The 21,393-nt window shown below is 53.1% G+C and overlaps 8 protein-coding genes across 8 annotated transcripts; 2 read left to right on the top strand and 6 right to left on the bottom strand.

Annotated features, from left to right (window-relative positions):
• Positions 1-456: 456 nt before the first annotated feature.
• On the bottom strand, positions 457-1,519 carry ISF_07673 (BTB/POZ fold protein; the record flags this gene model as incomplete). The annotated part of the gene is made up of 4 exons (XM_018851276.1): positions 457-490; positions 546-777; positions 860-1,278; positions 1,344-1,519. The coding sequence occupies 4 exons, from the start codon at positions 1,517-1,519 to the stop codon at positions 457-459; spliced, it is 861 nt and encodes a 286-aa protein (XP_018701586.1).
• Positions 1,520-3,293: 1,774 nt separating this feature from the next.
• On the bottom strand, positions 3,294-3,506 carry ISF_07672 (hypothetical protein; the record flags this gene model as incomplete). Its single annotated transcript, XM_018851275.1, has 1 exon — positions 3,294-3,506. The coding sequence occupies one exon, from the start codon at positions 3,504-3,506 to the stop codon at positions 3,294-3,296; it is 213 nt and encodes a 70-aa protein (XP_018701585.1).
• Positions 3,507-3,886: 380 nt separating this feature from the next.
• On the bottom strand, positions 3,887-4,437 carry ISF_07671 (hypothetical protein; the record flags this gene model as incomplete). Its single annotated transcript, XM_018851274.1, has 4 exons — positions 3,887-3,988; positions 4,061-4,088; positions 4,187-4,298; positions 4,365-4,437. The coding sequence occupies 4 exons, from the start codon at positions 4,435-4,437 to the stop codon at positions 3,887-3,889; spliced, it is 315 nt and encodes a 104-aa protein (XP_018701584.1).
• Positions 4,438-5,642: 1,205 nt separating this feature from the next.
• Positions 5,643-6,927, bottom strand: ISF_07670 (Tetratricopeptide-like helical; the record flags this gene model as incomplete). Its single annotated transcript, XM_018851273.1, has 4 exons — positions 5,643-5,771; positions 5,793-6,202; positions 6,244-6,769; positions 6,844-6,927. The coding sequence occupies 4 exons, from the start codon at positions 6,925-6,927 to the stop codon at positions 5,643-5,645; spliced, it is 1,149 nt and encodes a 382-aa protein (XP_018701583.1).
• A 1,889-nt stretch (positions 6,928-8,816) lies between these two features.
• Positions 8,817-9,824, top strand: ISF_07669 (isochorismatase family protein; the record flags this gene model as incomplete). Its single annotated transcript, XM_018851272.1, has 1 exon — positions 8,817-9,824. The coding sequence occupies one exon, from the start codon at positions 8,817-8,819 to the stop codon at positions 9,822-9,824; it is 1,008 nt and encodes a 335-aa protein (XP_018701582.1).
• Positions 9,825-10,210: 386 nt separating this feature from the next.
• On the bottom strand, positions 10,211-12,686 carry ISF_07668 (transketolase; the record flags this gene model as incomplete). Its single annotated transcript, XM_018851271.1, has 5 exons — positions 10,211-11,986; positions 12,118-12,202; positions 12,258-12,353; positions 12,438-12,484; positions 12,633-12,686. 5 exons carry the CDS (start codon positions 12,684-12,686, stop codon positions 10,211-10,213), a joined length of 2,058 nt encoding a protein of 685 aa, XP_018701581.1.
• A 3,768-nt stretch (positions 12,687-16,454) lies between these two features.
• ISF_07667 (phenylacrylic acid decarboxylase) lies at positions 16,455-17,054 on the bottom strand (the record flags this gene model as incomplete). The annotated part of the gene is made up of 1 exon (XM_018851270.1): positions 16,455-17,054. One exon carries the CDS (start codon positions 17,052-17,054, stop codon positions 16,455-16,457), a length of 600 nt encoding a protein of 199 aa, XP_018701580.1.
• Positions 17,055-17,826: 772 nt separating this feature from the next.
• ISF_07666 (protein phosphatases PP1 regulatory subunit sds22) lies at positions 17,827-21,140 on the top strand (the record flags this gene model as incomplete). The annotated part of the gene is made up of 6 exons (XM_018851269.1): positions 17,827-18,798; positions 18,863-19,329; positions 19,667-19,790; positions 19,855-20,125; positions 20,181-21,059; positions 21,124-21,140. 6 exons carry the CDS (start codon positions 17,827-17,829, stop codon positions 21,138-21,140), a joined length of 2,730 nt encoding a protein of 909 aa, XP_018701579.1.
• Positions 21,141-21,393: the final 253 nt, after the last annotated feature.

Below are 21,393 nucleotides of genomic sequence, written 5' to 3'. Positions count from 1 at the left end.
AAATACATCTCCGTTGTCAGAAGGTTGCCAATTTTTTTGGTCGTCAGTCTTTTTTCTTTTCGTATGTGCGCGCGCGCTTGCGTGTGAGTGAGAATAAAAAAAAAGCTCCGTCTTCGCGTCTCTCACTATGTAAAACATTTGCAGTTTGCAATCTGATCCTGCATCTCAAGGCAGGATGGGAAAATGGGGGAGAGTAAAAACCAGGTAGTGCGCCAACAGCAGGGATCGGCAGGGAGGCGTAGTTGTACATGGGAAGCCATAGGAAACGAAGCAGAAAATAGAGGATGAACAGTCCTCACAGAGGGAAAACAAAAGTAAGAGAGGAAGAATCCGAAAAGAGCGCCACGTGAAAGCAAAACACCGAGACGCCATGAAATGAATGTTCACAAGCGCTACCGGGTTCTGAGTCAATCAGAACCGGGACTGTTTAAGTGATGTGGATGAGGAGAGCAAAAATTAAGAGAAGAAGCGGTTGGACTTGGGGGTGTTCCTATGAGAGCATGAGCACATGGTTCTTGTGACTTGTTCGGGTCGAGGTCACTTACTGTCCCGACGCAATATCGTCGACGTGGTTGCAGAGGGCGACGAAGAGGTCAAAGAAGAGGGGCGTGCCGCCGTTGTGCATCTCCAGCTGCATCGTCCCGCTGCGCTTGAACGTGTTGCGGGAGCGGATGATGAGCGCGAGGTAGTGCGCCCGGAGCTTGGAGTCGGTGTCCGGCGTGTTGGCGTACGCGTAGCGCGCCGACGCCAAGATGGTGCTGCACTGGATGCCGGATTCTGTCGGCCAAGGTCAGCGGGAATGGGGACCAGGCGAGGAGGGACAGGTGCGTGCTTGTGCTCGCAGCGGGGGCGGACTTACGGAGGCCCTGCTTGCGGAGGGCAATCTTCTTGAGCTCCGCGAGCCCGTAGCGCTCCGCGGCGCAGTAGATGACCGTGTCCTTGAGCAGGTCGCCGTCGAAGCTGCGGTGGTAGACGGTGCTCTCCAGGCGCGCGCGCTCCGCCTCGTCGGCCGGCGCCTCCATCTCCCACGAGTCGCGGCGCTTGCCGCTGCCGCGCATCAGCCGCGGGAAGTAGTCGCCCTTGTAGAGGTACTCGAGCACGGAGCTGAAGATCTCGGGCTCCTCGTCGGGGAGCGCGATGCGCTTGGCGGACGGGTCCATGTAGGCGCCGCGCAGCGTCCGCGAGAAGAAGGGGCTGGCGCAGAGGACGTCTTCGTGCGCGGCGAAGAGGCGCTGCTCGGCGCCGACGACGAGCGTGACGACGCTGGAGGTGACGCCACTGGGAGTTGGGCGTGAGTGAGAAGCACAGGGTTGAAAGGGGGGGGGGCAAGGAGACGGACGTACTTGGTCATGGAGGTATCGACCGTCGAGGCCGTGGTCGGGCGACGGTGGCGGGAAGATGACTCGTGGCGCTTCTTGGAGACACCGCTGCTCTCACGAAAGGAGGTGCTCGACTTGGAGACCTTGTGACCCTTGGAGAAGCTCCTGGTCGTGGACTCGGCGCGCCTGGAGGAGAACATTTTGTGGAGGGATGGAGACGGCCAAGGGATTAAAAAGAAGGATGACGAATTATGTCTCTGAATGCCAGAAAATTTCGTAACAGGTAGAAAGAGGGATGAACAAAGTTTCGCCTGAGCAAGCGAGGATTTATTCACGGTGATGTTTGTCGTTGGACGATTGGGTCTAAATGTTGCCGAGTCGTTTTTTATTCTTCTTTTCGCCGCCGGTGCTTTTTCTTTGCCGTCGATAGACTTACCGTTTAAGAAACACCAGAGGACGCTTGCTACCAAACATTAAGAGAGAGGAGCGAGCGGGAACGAGAGCTGCAGGCGGCCAGGCATTTATACATGATCCTACGACGCCCAAGATGAGGCAGTGTGCGGGTGTGTGTGGGCTGCCTAAGAAGGTGGTGCTAACGCTACAGCGACACACATCCCTGTAGTCAAGGGAAAAGGCAAGGCAAACCAGGCAGGGAAGGGGAGGGGATAGAATGGTGATGGCACCAACTCAGCAGCGCGCCCGGAGACGCGTTGAGTGGTCTGGCTCCGACGGGATATTGGCACGTCCTCACGTGCAGCCACTTTACTGGGATGGCCTGCCGCGGGAAGGCAACCCGGTGGAGTGAGGTGGGAATTAGCTGGCAGGGGGGGTGGTATCAGTCGAGTCATCTCTGTAGGTATCCAGAAGAAATTGAAAAAGAAAAAGGGGGTGGTTGGGAAAGAGAAAAGTGGCTGATTTGGGGAATCAAATTAACAAGGAAACAAAGCATGAAAAGGAAAGCAAGAGATCTTCTTCCTGTTGATGCCTGGTCTTGAATTCTCGCCCACCCCCGATAGGCATGCAGCTAGCGACAGGATGCATGCATACTGGCAAGGCACACCACTCATCTCATTGGGTGGCCCGCGGGGTGACGGCAGGTCTTTACAAAGAATCGGCCAACGAAGAAAGGCACATAAGCATAAAGCTGCGAGATGAATCCCATGATGCTGCACATTTTCTGCCAAACCACCCCTTCCCTCGATGCGCTGGCTGTTCTGCGTGTGGTCCTGCTGCCTAGGTTCATGCCATGTACTGTATGTACATAGGTACATAGGTCGTTAACATTCACACCTCAAACCCGACTAACAACAAGCTTCGACCAGGTCGGCGGCGCAACATCAACCACCAAAACCCCTGGTCAATGGATCGCATTGCTAGACGGAGCGCCCCGGTCTCAGCTTTTTTATTCACGCCATGGTTTCGGGTGGAGCCGTTCGCCTGGCTTCCCCTGCCGTGCATTCCCAAGAGCATCGTCAGGCAGACATCCTCCGCCTGGCAGGTCACTCGTGATTAGCGCCCCAATCTGTCGGGCCTTTTGCCTCGGTTCCCGCACGAAAAATAGTAAAAAGAAACCCAAATGTGGCCAATCGACTATCCGAGCCTCTCAATTGGTTTTGTTTGCGCCAAAATCCGCCAGGCCTGTGTCGGGCGACACCTTTCACGACCGAGCCCATTCACACGTCGTTAGCAACCGGTGCCTGGCCATCGGTGTTGCTTTGCTCGAGTTTCTCCCTCCCCGCACACAATGGTCTATGCTTTTCTACCAGTATCTAGCCGGTGGACCCATGGTATTTAGATTAACCATGGCATGGTTGTCGCTTTTCCTTTTGCGGATGTACACGCCCGGCCGGCCGGCTGGGCCGCTGACTCCTGGTTTGCTTGCGTTTCGGCAAAGCTGGCGGAGGATGCAAGCAAGAAAAGAAGGTTGCCACACAACTCGTCTTTGGCCATTGCCATTGGCTCTCTGTCGATTTGTCACTTTGCCTGAGCGGCCGCCACGGCGCACCGTATGTAGTCCGCAATGGCCTGCTTGCCAGCTTGTCGTATCGAGACGTCGTTGTGAAGGGCCCTGCGCACGGTCTGGCGCTGCACAGGCAAGCCGAGTTCCTCGCACCGTCCGGCCAGCAGTTGACCGTGATTATGTGGCACAAGCTCGTCGTTCCCAGCCTCGACTATGTACACAGGCATTGGGCGCCCGCTCGACCGTTGCGCCACGGTCTGTAAATTATTCCAAGTATCCAGCTGATTGCGAAGAAACGGCCACAAGTATTGATAAGGTAGCCATTTCTGCGGATACAATGCCTGCAACATAGCCCGCGTGTTGGTGAAAGGCGTCTCGAGTATCATAGCACGTATCGGAAGATTTGATTTGTCCGAGGTGTTCGCGGCGAGGTTGGAGGCGAAGCCGCAACCCACACTCTGGCGCCAGAGAAGCACAACGGGGTCACGCTGCGAGTCCGTGTGTCTATCTTTGTGAGCTTGTGTAACCCATCTCAAGGCTGCTTCTACATCTAGGTTGATGCCTTTCTCGGACGGCCGGTCGTGTGACTTCCAGTAGCCTCGATAGCTCACAGCAACCACGGTGTAGCTTGCGCTGCTATCGCCGTCTCGAACTTGGCGGAGGATTGACGATATCTCGGGTAGTCGAGGCGGTAGAGATGATGCATTGCCTATCATCCAAGTCAGCGACTCGTGCTTCGCCCCCCACCGCTCGATTCGTACCTTGAAAATACAAAAGGTACACTGGTGTCACAGAGGGGCATGGCGGCTCTGATGCTTCGTTACCAACGCACAGTGCGATTGGTGTGCCGTCTAGCGACTTGATCATCTCCTGTCTCCAGGTCACTCCACGACATTGGCTGGCATACTCTGCTATTTCCAAGCGGCGAGCATCGGGCGGCAGAAACGGGTTGTAGATGATGGTGTTCTGGAACACGACGAGCATGGTGCATTTCCAGCACCACAGGGCGATGAAGAGGCCTGTAAATAGAAGTGGCGGCATCAATGCGGGTGCGATATGCAAACTTCGACGAAAACGCAGCTCACACGGCCACGCTGCTAGCTCCAGCGTTCGGGGCGCAAAGATTGCCCTTTGCCTCCTTACCGCGCAACGGCGCATGGCGGGCCAAGCCACCACTCGTGGCGCCATCCTAGACCAAATAGCTCATCAATTCATCATTGGCGGAATGATGTCGCGTTGGTTCTTTAGGATGGTAGTTGAATGGAAAAGGCGACAAAAGTGACCTGGAGTACCGAAGGAGGCAGCTGGAGCTCTCTCTCTGGTGACTGAATCAGGTGGCACGGGGGGGCGCTGCGCAAGCGTTCTCCACCCTTCTAAGTACTGTAGGGTAGGCCAAGGTATAGGGTAAGTTTAACTACAAGGTATGCACCATAAGTATGTACCGAGATGGCTCCTCCTGCTCCCTTCTCCACGTAACTAGTTAGTTTACTAACTACTACGTACCAGTCCATCCGATTTACACTATGAGAGCATCCATCGTATCATTAGGACCAGGTTCCTGCCTTTCCACGCACTGCAACAAATTCTGCTGCACTTGATAGGCAATGCTTTCATGTCATGTTTGTGCTAAGGATCAATGGTTTTACATCCCGCAAATTCTCGTCTACGTCCTCAATACTACAGTATACACCTCTACCGCAAGGTACATTTAAAGCCACCAACTAGCAACGGCACAAGTATAAGCCACCTCACTGATTTCCTGCTTTATACCGCCTGAAGGGGCCGACGTATATACAGATCAGCATACAAGTACTGGTTCTCCTCCCCTGGTGCGATCATATCAAACGCAGATATGGCCACTCGAAGGGAATCTTCGACTTCCGTGTAGGAGGCCGATTCGAGAAGGAATCTGCCAGCGGGTTAGTTAGTAGCCAAAAGCCAGTTAGAAAAGCGAGTCGATGCTTGCCATGCTAGGCTTTTGAGAAGCATGCAGAACTTCAAACTAGGTATAAGTGGCTGTTTACTCGTCGCGGCCTCCTTGTACTGGTTCTTGAGGCTGAGGACGTGCTGCAGATACCGCTGACATTCGGTCCACCGGTCGTGGAGCTGCCCCTTCTTCGCGTCTGACTGGGGGAATGCCTCGAAAAGAAGACATGTTTTATGGTAGAAAAAACGTTGATTATCGGTGGGAGATGAAAAGTAGCGAAATTGCTGTTGCACAAGAGGGAAAGAATGCGTGTCGACTTTTCTCGCTTGATGAGAGCGAGCGTCAGCAGCTCGTCAATAAGGTCGGAAAGACTAGCCATCGAATTAGTACTAGGGGAGGGTACGTTAAGCCGTACAAGATGTCTCACGAAAGCTCATCACGACAAAAATCCTAGCTCAGGGGGCAAGTCTTGTACATCGACTGGCTTAAATAGTGTCTGGGGGATCGAATTTGGCGTTAGGTAGCACATGATGCCCAGCATGTTGGCGCAGCCTTGACTTAAGGACTGAAAAGAGAGCTGCCACACCGCGTCAAGAGAGTTGATGCCGGGCATACCGTGTATTTGTCTCGTATTGCGGTCATATATCGCGATGAACTCGGCAATGCTCCATGATCTTCTGTGGATCAGTCCCGTCATCTGCGAGATGGCGAAGGCGTGACCACTCAACTTGTCCGAAAGCTGGAGGGACGACTGCACATCTTGCGAGCTGATGCCGGTGGCAATGTCCAAGGACAGCATGTGCAGGATGAAGCCCAACCCCGACTGCCTGTCAAAGGGGAGCACCTCGATGCCGGTCTCGGCAGGTTCGTACGCAAAACTGTGGTTCCGGGAAGTGATTGTGACAGAGCCTTGGCTAGCGACTGGCCAATATTTTAACAGCAGTTCAAATGTTTCCGCATTGTCGTACACCAGCAGCCATCGACAAGCTAATAGGTCTGGTAAGTCGGTGAGAAGGCGATGAAGGACCGAAACGTACTCGTTTTCTGCAACCAATCAAGAACCAAGATGCGATTCTCTTCATGCTTGGAAATGCCTGCGCCGTGCAGCTTGAGGCGAACAGCTATTTCACTGAAGCTCTGTACCAATGATTCTGCCGTCTCGCCTTTGATCCAGAGTATGGCGGGAAATTCTTCTGTTTTTACGCTGGCGTACTTGAGAGCGACGTGCGTTTTTCCGACCCCTCCAAGGCCGTACAAGGCAAGAGAGCGAGGACCTTTGGTCATGGACTGGCGGGCAAAGTGGTCGTCAATCTTTTCGATTATGTTGTCTCTGTCAAAGAAACGGGCATTCCGCGTGACCGGAAGGTTGGAAAACGGGATATTCGCTTGGCTGATAGGGCTGTTCGTAGCAAGAGACAGGATCATTTGCAGCCGTTGCATTTCTTCGACGTGGCTGGCGAATCGTACATGTTTCCATACCATTTCGAGAATACCGTCTATGGAAGTCTTGACCTTGTCTTTGCCGACGTGGAATTCTTGCCATCCCGTCTCCGCCTCCCTGTCCTTGGCAGTTCAGCCAACTGTGCTGTCACGAGACCTATCGGGCTGCAGCTGAATTTTAACATACCAAAGGATACGGTATCTCGCAGAAACTTTATGCAGTGGCGCTGGAAGCTAATGAGTTCGACAAATATGTCGACGGCGGCCTCCTCGAGATGCATTGCGTTCGGAGTGTTGTTGCAATAGGTATTCAACAGGTTGATCTGGTTGTGTACTGACTTGAGGCCGGCCCAGAGAAAAATGGGAGACTGCAACAACATCCTCGCCACATGCCTTGTATATTCAGTATAAATCGGTTTAATGAAATTGCTGGCGTGACTTACCTGTATCATGAGGCTCAGCAATGACCACAAGGTTCTTGTGTTTGTATTCAGGCCCGCGGGCATGGAGAAAGGCCTCCAGCCGGACAAAGGAATTAACGACACGGTTATCATGAATAAGAAGTTGGAGACTTCCAGAGGCACAGTACGCTCGAGCTCCTCGATGCCCTTCTGGACATGATCGTGTGTGCGCTCCATGCATAGGTACTGGAGATCACCAGGCTCTTGCTTCTCATAGCACCGAGCCACTGCAGCCTGGAAGTGCTGCGCGCAGTTACGAACACTAGCATGTATTAGTATTGATAAAAGGGAATTTTTATTCTACTACCAAACCTATTGGAAGATATTTCTTTCGCTGCTTCAGACATGGGCGCTAACAACTATCTTTGGGCGGCCTGAGATGATGTGAGGAGCGATTCAAGGCGTTGGCGGAGGGATCGAAGGTACATAGACAGAACAGGGCAGCGGCCATGGACTGTTGTATGGAGCCATGTTTCACCCCCTCCATTTCCTGCAGACCTTGTATGCACCTTGCTTGCTTGTTTAAAGAATATTTCAGCTCGGCGCTGTGCGAGGGTGGCGTGGCGCAAATTATTGCAGCCAATCATGTAGGTAGCAGATCGCAGGGAGGCATGCCAGCCTGCCGGGGAAAGGGCAGCTGTGGCACTGTGGTATGTATGCGTGACACGCACAAAAAAGAAAAGAAAATAAAAAGTCTTGAGAGTGAAGGAATTTGAGAGACACTCTGGACATTCATATGCTATCGCATCGATGGAGCTGGCCATTACCTCAACCCCAGCATTCGTCTGCCGAGTTTGATACGCTAGAGCCAAACAAGCGACCACAAGCTGGAGGACTGCAATAATAATAGTTATCCCACCTATGATCAGGACTGGCCAGAAAGCGTACCACTGTAGCGGGTTCCGGCGATCACACCACAGGTCCCGAACACGGCCTGGCTGCTGGCGGGCGTCGAACTCCTGGATCTTGAGAAGACGCGCGCCCAAAGCGGCAACTCTAACGTTGTCCAACTACCTAACTAGTTAACCACCTTAGTAGTTGGTCGGTGTATTAGAGGGACTGGCTAGTTGTTTATCAGTCTGATAACTACCAAACTTGGCAAGTCAGTAAAGCCATCATTAATCATGTATCCTCTAACTTTAGTTACTAAGCTTGCCTCGAGCCGAAAGATGCATGTGTTATTTACTATTTAGTCCATCGACTGACTGACAGCAACACAAGTCTGTGTCACCTCACCTGCTTGCCGCCTTTTACCGCCCGCGCCTGACGAATAAGGGTAACTGCCTACTAATGCAGCAGGTACCTTACAAACCACTTGTTGGGTATGTACAGTACATGGATAGGTAAGGTAGTACCGGTTAACTAAGTTACCAGCTCCAGATCCTTTTCGTGCGGCCATCTCCAGGCCCAACCGTTCAACCGTCCATCTGCATCGGCGCACGAATACTCAGTTCACCGTTACAAACTCCCTCAGAATTTACCCCTCAGCGTTTACGCACGCAACAAACGGGCTCGACTGCGCTCATGCAGTCACTCCTGGTCCCCATTCGGTCATCGGTACGTACGTTTAGATACGCATTCCTGCGCATATGAAGCATCTACTTTGTGGAACATCCCTCGACTGACTGACTGACTGACTGATTGACTGCCAATGTGCTGTGCAAGAGCTATCATACCTTGACCGTGTCCCAACCCCACCTCGTCTCAAGATGACCGCCGTTTCTCTCGCCGCATCATCGGCTCTTGCGGCCCGCTCGTCATCTTCCGTAGTTGTCGGCCCCCCGTCCAACTTCTGGTTGTTCAGCAACCGCCACGGCTTCGACATGACGCACCCGCCCACGCCCGACGCGCCGCTCGTCTATCCGCGACTCACCCTCACGTCGAGCAACTCCCCCATCACAATCGCCCCCGCCAAGACGGCCCTCGTCATCATCGACATGCAGAACTTCTTCCTCTCCGCAGCCATGGGGCGCAAGCGCGGCGAAGGCCACGACGCGGAGACGGTGCTGCTCGACCAGGGGATCCCCGCGGCGAGAGAGGCGGGGATACAGGTCGTCTGGCTGACGTGGGGCATCTCGGAGGAAGGCATGAAGACGCTGCCGCCGACAGTATGGCGCATCTTTGGGTGGGAGATTGCCGATGATGACGACGGGTTTGAGGTTCCCGCTGGCGCCGACGGTCCTCAAGGCGACCAGGTGCCCGGTCCTACCATACGAATTCCAGAGAGAAAGTCGGACGGCGGCATTGGATCCGAGCTCGGCCCCATCACTCTCGCGGACGGCTCCATCGTCGACGCGGGGAAGAAGCTCCTCCGCGACCAGTGGAACACGCGCCTCCACGGCCCCCTCGAGGAGGCCTTTGAAGCCGGCCAGCGCGCCGCGGTCCCAGACATGCGCTTCCACAAAGAACGGCTCTCTGGCCTCTGGGGCGATGCGCACTCCAACGAGCTCGAGATCTTTCTACAGAAGAAGGGCCTCAAGACGCTGCTGTTTGCCGGGGTGAATACGGACCAGTGCGTACTGGCGACGATCCAGGACGCGTCGAGCAAAGGGTTCGACACTGTGTTATTGAGAGATGGTTGCGGTACGACGAGCCCCGAGTATGCGCGGCAGATGGTGGACTTTAACTGCCAGAAGTCATGGGGGTTTATCTCGAGTTGTGAGGCGCTGGCGAGGGGGGTGCAGGGGATGGTCAAGGAGAAGCCCATGGAAAAATAACCTGGATCAGTCTGGGCATCCAGTGGGAACTGGGGATTGTGATCTGACACAATGGCGATGAACGCCAAGGGGCGTGAAGTGGAGCTGGCATCGGGCGGTTCAGGTACCGCGGTGGGCTTATAGGACTAGTAGATAGAGCCTATCTTATTCTTCTTACTTAGGAGACCAGGTGCAATTCTAGAAAACTGTCCTGCATCATTCATCATGGGTCACCCCACGACTAAATAAATCTGAATATCGTTCAATTTCTTTCTCGTAATAATAAATAGCTAAGTATCTAGGCAACCGTTGTAAGATAATTCTAGTCATCAGACCAGCCGAAAATTGTTTTGACCTTTTTTTTATTTAACATTAGACATAATCCATCCCGTTCTATAGTGGTATATTTAAATGAGCTGCTGGAACGCGCGGTTCAGAGGGGAGCGCACGTTGGGAACATCCTTCCAGAAGTTCACAGTAGCAACGGCACGCTTAGCAATACCCTCGGGCGTGAACTCAAACTTCTTGTACACGTCTTTGTAGGCACCCGAAGCACCGAAGCGGTTGAGGCCAAACTGCTCGTGAGAGTAGCGCTCCCATCCCATGGTGCTCATGACCTCAACCGACAGGATGGGGATGCCGTCGGGCAGAACGGAGAGGCGGTACTCCTTGGACTGCGCGTCAAAGACCTCGAAGCAAGGGATGGACACGATACGGGCCTTGAGGCCGTGCTTCTCAGCAAGCTCCTTGGCGGCGTCGACGCAGATGGACACCTCCGAACCGGTGGAGATAAGGGTCACGTTAGCACCCTCAACCTCCTGCAGGACATAGGCACCCTTGGATGCCTTCTCGATGGTGGCACCCTCCAGCTGGGGAAGGTTCTGGCGCGAGAGGGCGACAATGCTGGGGGTGTGCTTGGAGGTCAGGGCGACGTAGTAGGCAGCGGAGGTCTCGTTGCCGTCGGCAGGACGCCACACCATGCAGTTGGGCAGGGCACGGAAGTGGGCAAGGGTCTCAATAGGCTGGTGAGTAGGGCCGTCCTCACCGAGACCAATGGAGTCGTGGGTGGCGACCCAGATGGTGCGGAAGTGCGACAGGGCCGACAGGCGGACGGCACCAGCGGCATAGGAGACGAAGTTGAGGAAAGTACCGGAGTAGGGGAGGATGGTGCCGTAGGCGGCGAGACCGTTGAGGATGGCGCCCATGGCGTGCTCACGAACACCATAGCGAACGTAGCGACCAGAGTAGTCACCGAGGCCAGTGGCCTTGGGCTGGAAGTCGACAGCGTTCTTCCAGCGGGTGAGGTTGGAGCCAGTCAGATCGGCGGAACCACCGAACAGCTCAGGAACGGCAGCTTCAATCTTGGTGAGAACAGTCTCGGAGAGCTTACGGGTAGCGACAGCAGCGTCGGAGGGGGTGTAAGTGGGCAGAGACTTCTCCCAGCCTTGAGGAAGCTCACCGGACTGGCGGCGGACAAGATCAGCGTGCTCGGCAGGGAAGCTCTCCTTGTACTTGGCAAGCAGTTGGTTCCACTCGGACTCGGCGGCCGCGCCCTCGGAGGAGTGCTTGCCATAGAGATCGTAGACCTGCTGGGGAACGGCGAAGCTCTCGTCAGGGTTGAAGCCAAACTTCTTCTTGACCTGAGCAATGTCGTCTGCCTTGAGCGGAGAGCCGTGGACACCGTGGGTACCCTGCTGGAGGGAGCCGTACCCGATGGTAGTGCGGAGCTTGATCATGGAAGGCTTGTCCTTGACAGCCTGGCACTCCTTGATGGCAGCCTCGATGCCAGCGAGATCGCTGTCACCGTCACCTACGGTGACGACATGCCACCCGTAGGCCTCATAACGCTTGGCAACATCCTCAGTGAAAGCACAGTTGATGTCGCCATCAATAGAAATGTGGTTGTCGTCGTAGATGCAGATGAGGTTGCCAAGCTGGAGGTGGCCAGCGAGGGAGCTGGCTTCACCAGAGACACCCTCCATCAGGCAGCCATCGCCAAGGAAGCAGTATGTGTAGTTGTTGACGAGGTCGAAGCCAGGCTTGTTGAAGATGGCAGCTGTGTGGGCTTGAGCCATGGCGAGACCGACGGCATTGCAGACACCCTGGCCGAGGGGGCCAGTGGTGACCTCAATGCCCGGGGTATCGTGAGCCTCGGGGTGGCCAGGGGTGATGCTGTCGACTTTCTGCAAACCGGTTAGCTCGGGAAGGTGAGAGCTGTGACAGGAGTGGGTTGTAGAAAACGAGAGGGGAGCATGGAAACGGCAGAAGGGACGAGAAAATGAAGATTCAAAATTATTTTATGGGAAGTACTCACACGGAAGTCCTTGAGGTCCTGGATAGTAAGCTTGTAGCCGAAAAGGTGAAGCAGAGCATACTGAAGCATGCAGCCGTGACCGTTACTGGATGGTGTTAAAAAGAGCCTATTAAGGTCGGGCCGAGACATCCGAAACTTACGAGAGGACAAAACGATCGCGGTTCAGCCACGAAGGGTTCTGCGGGTTGAAGCGCATGAACTTGTTGAATAGGACGTGGGCAACGGGAGCCATGCCCCTGTGTGATGATGCGTTAGCAGGCTGTTTCTTCGGGCAGCAAGGCTCCTGCAGCAACCCCGCGACGAACTGGAAGCGAGCTTACATGGGGGCACCGGGATGGCCCGAGTTGCTGTTGAAGGTGGCATCCACCTGAAAGAGAAGTGCTTTATTAGTATTTGCGCCGAATTGAGAGTTGTGATGCCCAGGGCGATGGCGACAAAGGCGGACGCCGACATCGATACCAGGATGGCGGGGTCCTGCCGCGGGGCATCATGACGATGAGGGGTAGGTAGCTTACCGCCAGTAGACGGATGGTGTTGATTGCGAGCTGATCTAATTCGGTGTAGGCCATTTTTGTGAATATTTGCGAAGAATTGACACGGTAAAAGGGGCTTTCTTCGCGGGAATGAGTGGTTAATGTAGGAGACAAGAAGACAGCGAATGCCGGAGATGGATGTTTCGAAGTGAGGGGATAAATATGAGTGGACTTGTCGCAGTTGAATTTCTTAGTGGAGCTTTCTCATCCTTATGTAATCAGTGCCGTCATTCTGGTAAGCCGCTGCCGCATTGACCGAGTGCACAACAGCAAGTACAAACAGTAGAAGCAGTTGTTACTAGAGAAATGTTTAACTGTTATGTTTGATATTTGCTCATTGCTAAGTTAAGTGCGCTTAGAGTCAAACAAAAAGTTGTACGCGTCTCGATAGACAGGCCAGACAGATGTACTACCCTGCACCGATGAGCGGCATCGGTGGCTGTGTGCCACGAGACGCGCAGTGCTAATATCTCCGTCGTCTTAAAAATTTCTTGTCGATTCGACCTCCAATACCACCACGGGGTCTTGGCGCAAAAGAGCAAAGCCGGCTGATCGGAGTCTTGTCCTGGCCATCCGCCATCGGGCCCCATCGACTTGAGCTTGCTCCATTCAAACTCTTCACAGCGTGCCAACGTGGTCCGACCGAGCCAATCAACCAATCGTGCAGTCCACACTTATCGTCACTCCACTGAGTGACTTTTCCAGCACTCCAACTGTCCACCGATTCACTACTCAAGCCATCGAATGATTGACATAGCTGCAAATTCTGGTCGCCAAATTGACGTAGTTCTCCACTTGGCGTTGTCTAGTTATTGGGAGGGCCCGTTTAGGAAACTCCGGGGATGGTACTTGTCCCGACACACTGCCGCTGTTGGGCTGAGAAGCTTTTAGTTACTTATTCTGTCAACTTTCAGCAATAAAGAGGTCAGAGATAACTAATGATAGAATCAGGCACAGGGACATAGTGATGAGATATGAATGAGTCGATGTGAGATGTGCCTATGTACGGTGCTTCGGTGGAACGTTCATCCGTTCCGGATATGCCCAGGAGCCTCTGGCCAAGGGAATAACTAACTTTCTTCCCATGTCTAACGCGCATGTACCATGCCAGCGGAGACGATATATTTTCCGGCTTAACATGGCTGAAAAGCGTAGGACAGATAGCCCGGCCCGTCAACATCCTCGTTCCAAGATTCACCGGGTTGGTGTCGCTTGTAATGCATGCAAGGAAAGAAAAACCAAATGTGACGGTGAACGTCCAAGTAAGTGCAAGACTGTTGGAAAACGAATCTTGCTCATCATTGATACAGCTTGCCTGGCTTGCTCTATGCGAGGGCTAGCTGAAAGTTGCAATTATAGGCAAGTTGAATCGAAAGCAGGTGAACTTCCAGTGTCTCAAGCGGATGAGCCTAGAGTTCTTCTCAGTAGTGGACAATCAAGAGCTCTCGAGGTGCGCCGTCAAAGCAATTCATGAACAGTAATATGCTGACGACATCTTTCAAGGCTCGCCAAAGCCAACAAGGTGTTCAAAATGATGCACAGCAGGCTCTAGAGGAACACTCCATCAAAGTCCGACAGAGAGCACAATCTGCGCGGTCTGGGTCCTTTGTGACAACTCAACGGGAGGCGCAGGCAGTCACCCAACAAAATTCCGCCCGTCACGAGAATGTCTCTGTGCCAACCGAAACGCTGGTCGGCTCTTCTACAGGAGCGGCCTTCATGCGGCAGATAGAGAATGCATTAGAAGGGGGTCATTCGCTTCAGCAGCCTCAAACAAGTTCTTGGGCAAGACGTACTACAACACTGCCCAGAGTACGACATTCGCTGTCAGGTGATGTAACATACTCCGAAGTAGATTTTGTCCTCCCGACCAAGCGCACCGCCGACGAGCTGTTTGAGACATTTTGGCAATATGTCGATCCAATCTTCCCCTGGCTCGACAAAGCTGCTATGAGTCGAGCATACGAGGCCCTCTGGGCTAATGACAAGCAGATGGAGATCGATGCAAGAATGTTTCACTGCATCTTGAACTTGATGTTTGCTCTAGCCTGTGAGATTGGTTCGTTTCAAGGCTCTGGATCCAAACAGCCATCTAAATTGGCCGGCGTCTTTTATTCGAGAGCCGAACAGCTTATGCTCTGCAACCTGATGGAAGTGAACAGCTTCGAACACATACAAGTGTTGCTGTTGTCTGCTTTGTACCAGCAAAACAACAGTACGCCGCAGAGATGTTTACATAGCATCAACCTAGCAATCCATATCGCTCAATTCATTGGCCTACATTTGCCTGCCATGACGAATGGATTGATAGACTTGGGAGAACGTCAGCTGTCACGAAGAGTTTGGCAGGGCTGTGTTATCCTGGATAAGTGCGGCACCAAAACAACAGGCTTTCTCATATCCTGAATACTAACCAAGTACAGACAAACAGCGATGCTTTTCGGCTGTGCATTGAAAATACCACAAGGAGTGGCAATAGCAGCCGATTACTCCGCCACATCTACCGCACTGGCATCGGTCCTGACCAATTGTAGCTTCTACAGTGCATACTACCAACTACACCATATTTTGGGCGATGTTCTGGAGGTGTTCTATCTCGTCAATTGCAAAGCCAGCCCAGAAAACCCAGTACAGGCCAAGCCTAGTACTGCGAATAATTTGCTGATCACTCTTCTGCCGGAAGTCGTCCGCATCGAGTCTGAGCTCCTGTCGTGGCGTCAACAACTACCTTCGCAACTGCTACCTGGATCGAACCTGCGCAAGATTTCGGACGAAAATACCATATCACGACAAGCCAACGCATTGGAATCTCGGTAGGCCGTCTCAACATTGCACAAGTGCCAGCTTCAAATCTGACCGAAGCAGCTATCTTTGCGTTCGACTTCTTCTCCTCAGGCCGTTTTTGGATCCAGGTCGATCGGGTATCGCGACGCAGAATGCAGCTATGGCTCGAAACGGTGACTGTTCGATCACCGCATCAATCGAGAAACAGTGTCAGCTGAATTGCGTATACACCGCTCGAGATATAATTGAAACCATGCGCCGTGAAATGGAAAGGCGATCGCAGCTCAGCTCCTCTGGGCACGGCTCACTTCCTTTTCGCTGGCACATTATAACATGTAAGTGCAACTCAATCAACGACGCCTGCCTGAAATTGATGGTCTCTCAAGATACATATATAGCTGCCACCGTCATCATCGCTGCTCGTTTGTTTCCTGGCTTGTCAGAGCATGTTTCGTCCGCTGAGCTTGACAATCTTGTTGAGACTGCTTGCAGCGTACTCGAGTTTTCTGACTCTAATACGAAGATTGCTCGTCGTTATAAAGGAAGCCTACAAAGAGCCAATAACAAGGTAAAAAGCCGGTGCATGTGTGAGGCGCCGCCCAGTACAGGCTCAACTGGTTTCGACGCGGCTCCGCCCGTGGTAAACGCTCAGGATATCGAGCAGCCTGAAGCATTGGGAAACGAGACCAGCTTACCGTTAGATTTTGATTTCCTGGATGGGTTGAGCCCAGAAAATCCGTCCGTCGCTTGGAATAACTGGTTCTTCTCGAATCTAATGCTAGATCCTAACACCGGTTTCTAATTGTCAGACATATTACTTCTGTACTGTAAGGAGGCGATAAGTTTTAACAGAACCTTGCACTATCATTCTGCCTCTTCCCTGCTCCTTTACTTTCCCCTACTGTCACTTAGTGGCGGTCGAAACGTGGTCATCACTCTTCAGCTTTTACTGGGTCAGATCTAAACCGGAGAAGCACACTAATAATAGTATATTAGAGATAGAGACAATGTAAGCCAGCATCAAACTCCTGCAGCGCCGTCATGCATTCCAGTCCATCGCTCGAAGCTTTTGCTATCGAGGTCAAAAAGATCCAGGAGCCTCCCACACATCTGATCCAAAATATCGTCTATGCCCGCTGGTTTAGTGTAGAAGCCAACGACGGGCGGCGCGATCACAGCCCCTGCCCGAGACAGCTCGAGCATATTCCTCAGGTGGATCTCGTTGAATGGTGTCTCCCTGACGCTGAGTACAAGCCTCCTCCTCTCCTTGAGGCAGACATCAGCCGCCCTTGTGATGAGGTCATTGCAAATCCCAGCATTGATGGCCGCTAGACTCTTGACAGAGCAAGGGGCGATAATCATTCCATCAGTCTTATACGAGCCACTCGCGATAGGCGCTGCTAGGTCATGTGGGCTGTATGAGTGATCTGCAAGAGTTTTCAGAGCTGCGATGGAGTAATCGGTTTCCCATTTGATGGTCTCGGCGGCCCATTTGCTGATGATGAGGTGCGTTTCGACATTTAGACCACGGAGGAGCTGGAGAATGCGTATGCCGATGGCAGCCCCTGTTGCGCCTGTAATGGCCAGGATGATTCGTTTCCTAGTAGGGGTTTCTGCCATGGTAGCCAGAGAGGGTTCAATGGAAATGAGACAGTGTTCGGTGGAAATTAAAGAGGGTTCAATAAGGGTTGAGTTTCGGCCATAGGAAGGGGCAAATCGAGAGGCTAGATATACTGGTCAGTTGAATCTAGGGTAAGCTCTCTACAACACGCCTCCGCTCCTGTACATCCCAGTGGTATGTGAAGCCTGGTGAACTTTGGAGTTGTCATCCGCCAAGCTTCGTGCGCGGTAAGGATATGACCCTCGGAAGCATCATGCGGTTTTCAGACATGTGAGAAGCGCGGCTGCGATTGGTGTAGAGATGGAAACGTTGAGAAAGGGTTCAAAGGTGAGCGCCGGCGACCTCCGCTCCGGGATATCCGAGGAGCCCTGCTTCACATCCGAGGAGCCCTGCTTCACACCCGAGGAGCCCCCATCCTCGAGCCGCGGAACCTGATCCGACCCTCACCAGGTTCCGGGCTAGGTTTCGGTCCGAGACGAAAGGGAAAGCGCAACTAAGTCAAGCTCAATGAGCAGTCTGCCGCGGGAGATGTATCGTTATTGGGAATCTGACGTCGCTGAAATTTGGCCTTGTTCTCCAAATTGTGCGTCATCTCTTGAAAAATTCTCGGATCGTGAACAAACAAACTCCTTGCAACTCTCGCAACTCGCATAGGTATTTTCCATATAAGAAGCCCAATGCCATGAGTTCTAGTCGCCTTCATCTGCGAACAGAACTGCAAATTCTTCAATACTCCTCTGCAACTAAATTCTTCGATACTCTTCTGCAACCATGAATACTTCCCCTGCTATGAACTTCCGCGCCTTTGTGGACTATCTTCGCGACAAGGGGGAGTTGGTCGATGTTGAGCGCCCAGTCGACCCAAATTTGGAGGCTGCGGCTATTATTCGACACGCGCTCGAGATCAGAGCCAAGGCGCCGCTTTTTCATAATGTAATTGGGGCAAAAGATGGATTCTTCCGCATCATGGGAGGCATGGGTTGCTTGGGGACAACCGAGCACTCCAAATTTGGTCGCGTTGCCGCCCATCTTGGCCTTCCTATGACAGCTGGAGCCCACGACATCATGGCAAAAATGTTATCTGCCAAGACGCTACCTCCGATCCCCCCTACAGTTGTTCCAACAGGTCCTTGCAAGGAAAACAAATTGCATGGGGATCAAATCGATCTGAACAATATTCCAGCGCCCATGACACACGACGGCGATGGTGGCAAATACATCCAGACGTACGGATTTCATGTCGTGCAGAGCCCGGATGGGAAATGGACCAGTTGGTCTCTGCAACGCGCTCATGTTTACGACTCGAAGCACCTCATTGGTCTAGCCGTTGCAGGAGGCGGCGAGCACAACGGCTCTATTTTTGAACAGTGGAAAGCTCTGGGCAAAGACATGCCGTGGGCGTTGGTGCTGGGCGCTCCGCCCGCAGCACTCATGGCCAGTTCAATGCCGCTGCCCGAAAATGTGTCGGAAGGCGAATACATCGGAGCTGTCATGGGGGAGCCCATTGATGTAGTCAAATGTGAGACGAATGGACTCCTGGTGCCTGCGACGGCGGAAATTGTCTTTGAAGGTGTTGTGTCAGCAACCGAAAAAGACGTCGAAGGACCTTACGGCGAAATGCACGGCTACCTCTACCCAGGCGACAAAATACCCGACATGCCACTCTTTCGCGTCGATTGCATCACCCACCGCGATAATGCCATCTTGCCTGTGTGCGCAGCAGGAAAAGCTGTGGATGAGACGGTAAGTCGGCATGGCGCTACAATAGCCCTTTTGGCAACATTGATGACTAACAATGTGAAAATAGCATGCTATTCTCGGGCCTCTAATTGCATCCGAGATTCTCGATCAGACGCAGAAGGCAGGGCTGCCTGTCAAGGCTGCTTGGTGTCCCTTTGAGAGCCACACAGTTTGGGCAGTTGTGCAGATTGACAATGCCAAACTCCAATCAAGCCCACGCGAATCGAAAGAGTTGTGTGATCAACTTTCGGACATTATTTTCCAGCTGAAGCCCGGATGGTTCATCCATCGCGTCTTCGTTGTGGGCGATGACATTGACGTCCTGGATTTCAACAATGTGATGTGGGCGTACGCGACAAGGTGCCGGCCAGGGCTTGATGAGTACCTGTACGAGGACTGTACTGCATTCCCTCTGGTGCCGATGATAGGACACGGAACTGGCCCAATCTGGACCGGCGGAAAAATGATATCTGATTGTCTTCTTCCTATCGAATACAAGGGAGAACGGGACTTCAAGATTGCTAGCTTCAACGGGTGCTATCCAAAGCATGTTCAAGACAAAGTTTTACATGAGTGGAAGGATCTCGGGTTTTCTATTAATTATCTTGGTGCCATAAAACCTAATACATGGTATCTCAATTTTCAGAATTTTTAACGTCATTTATTTTTCAAGGAGAACAGAAATTGGAATAACAGAAATCAGAGGGACATTACCATGGCTACTGTCAGTGTTACAGTGGTTGTATATACCATTTTATTTAGTGTGATTCTGAGGCGCCTCACTTCAACTACCTAGGCAATCCGATTAAGAAAAAAAAGTCCAAGAAATGTAAAACATTAGTAAACTTACCCAGAGTTTATTCGATTCTAGTCAGTTTGCATTTTCCCCTTACCATAACCCTTCAGCTCTCCGTCATTGTGACCACGGCTCTGTCTCTAGCGTCTCTCTGCCTAAGAAATGCCCCGCCATCTCATTATCGATATACAAGAACGAGGTCAGCCGCTTTCGCGCTTCTCAAAAGTTGCCTCCTTCAACTCTGCATTCTAATCCCGCTTCAGCGCCGCAAAAGCGCACACATCATGTCCCCCGGATCGACAAGCGAAGAGCAGCAACATGCCCACGTCACCATCGCCGCGGACGCCGAGTCGCGCGATACCGACACAGCACCGGAAGGCAGCAGCAGCGCCGGTCTGACAAATGCCAACGGCTGGGACGGCAAGCTGCGCATACCCAAGTCGGCCATCCTGACTAACCCGGAGGCCGTTTCGGACCCTGAGTATTCAGATGACGACAACGTGCTGCCCGGCGAGGAGATTGCCGCCGACGAAGGTACGTCGCGTCCCCCCGCACTCGCCGCCTTCGCCACTGACAAGACTCTCTATAGACTTACTCGCCAACGAGGATCCCGATACGGAGCAAATCAATTATACCCATTCGCGCATCGGCTCCATGGAGCGCCTGCGCCTCGACCGCTTCCAGAAGGTCGTGCAAATCTGTCTCCGGCAAAACAACATCCAGCACATCGAGGGCCTCGACGCACTCGGCGAGACCCTCGAGGACCTCGACCTCTACGACAACCTGATATCGCACATCCGCGGCCTCGACCGCCTCACCAAGCTGACCAACCTCGACCTCAGCTTCAACAAGATCAAGCACATCAAGCACGTCAACCACCTCACCAACCTGCGGACGCTCTACTTCGTCGCCAACAAGATCAAAGAGATTGAGAACCTCGACGGCCTCGACCAGGTCACCTCGCTCGAGCTCGGGTCCAACCGCATCCGCGAGATCAAGAACCTCGACACGCTGACAGGCATCGAGGAGCTCTGGCTCGCCAAGAACAAGATCACCGAGCTCAAGAACCTCGGCGGGCTGCCGCGCCTGCGCCTCCTCAGCATCCAGTCGAACCGCATCAGCGACCTGCGCCCGCTGCGCGAGGTGCCGCAGCTCGAGGAGCTCTACATCTCGCACAACATGCTCGACTCCCTCGAGGGCCTCGAGGCCAACGTCAACCTCACCACCGTCGACGTCTCCCACAACAAGATCGACAGCCTAAAGGGGCTCGGGCCGCTGAAGCGGCTCGAGGAGGTCTGGGCCAGCTATAACCTGATCATGGACTTTGCCGACGTCGAGCGCGAGCTCAAGGACAAGGAGGCCCTCACGACGGTGTACTTTGAGGGAAACCCCCTGCAGCTCCGCGCGCCGGCGCTGTACCGGAACAAGGTTCGGCTGGCGCTGCCGCAGCTCAAGCAGATTGATGCGAGTAAGTTTCAACTCCGATCTCCCAGAGGTGCAAAGAGCTGGCCCATGTACTAACCATCATACAGCGTACCTCAGGGTATGATATTGGGGAAGGAGAGGGGGCAAAGGGCCCCGATACACGGCGTTTTACCAGGTCGTTTTTACACTTATCAGCAGATATGACTGACAATCCAACATTTGCGGGTTCTTACGTTTCCACGTCTTCACTAGCAACATGCCACCATCGGCATCACGTTTCCATAGAGCATACGCAAGACACAGTAGTCTCTTCATTTCTTAAACATTTCGCCCTTGACATTCATGCCATATGACGTTCTATCAGAATGCAGGTTTTC

This window comes from Cordyceps fumosorosea (genome assembly GCF_001636725.1).
Source record: "Cordyceps fumosorosea ARSEF 2679 chromosome Unknown scaffold_23, whole genome shotgun sequence".
Taxonomy (NCBI): Eukaryota; Fungi; Ascomycota; class Sordariomycetes; order Hypocreales; family Cordycipitaceae; genus Cordyceps; species Cordyceps fumosorosea.
The sequence above is the reverse complement of the archived record's forward strand: the minus strand, read 5'-3'. Positions and strand labels throughout refer to the sequence as shown.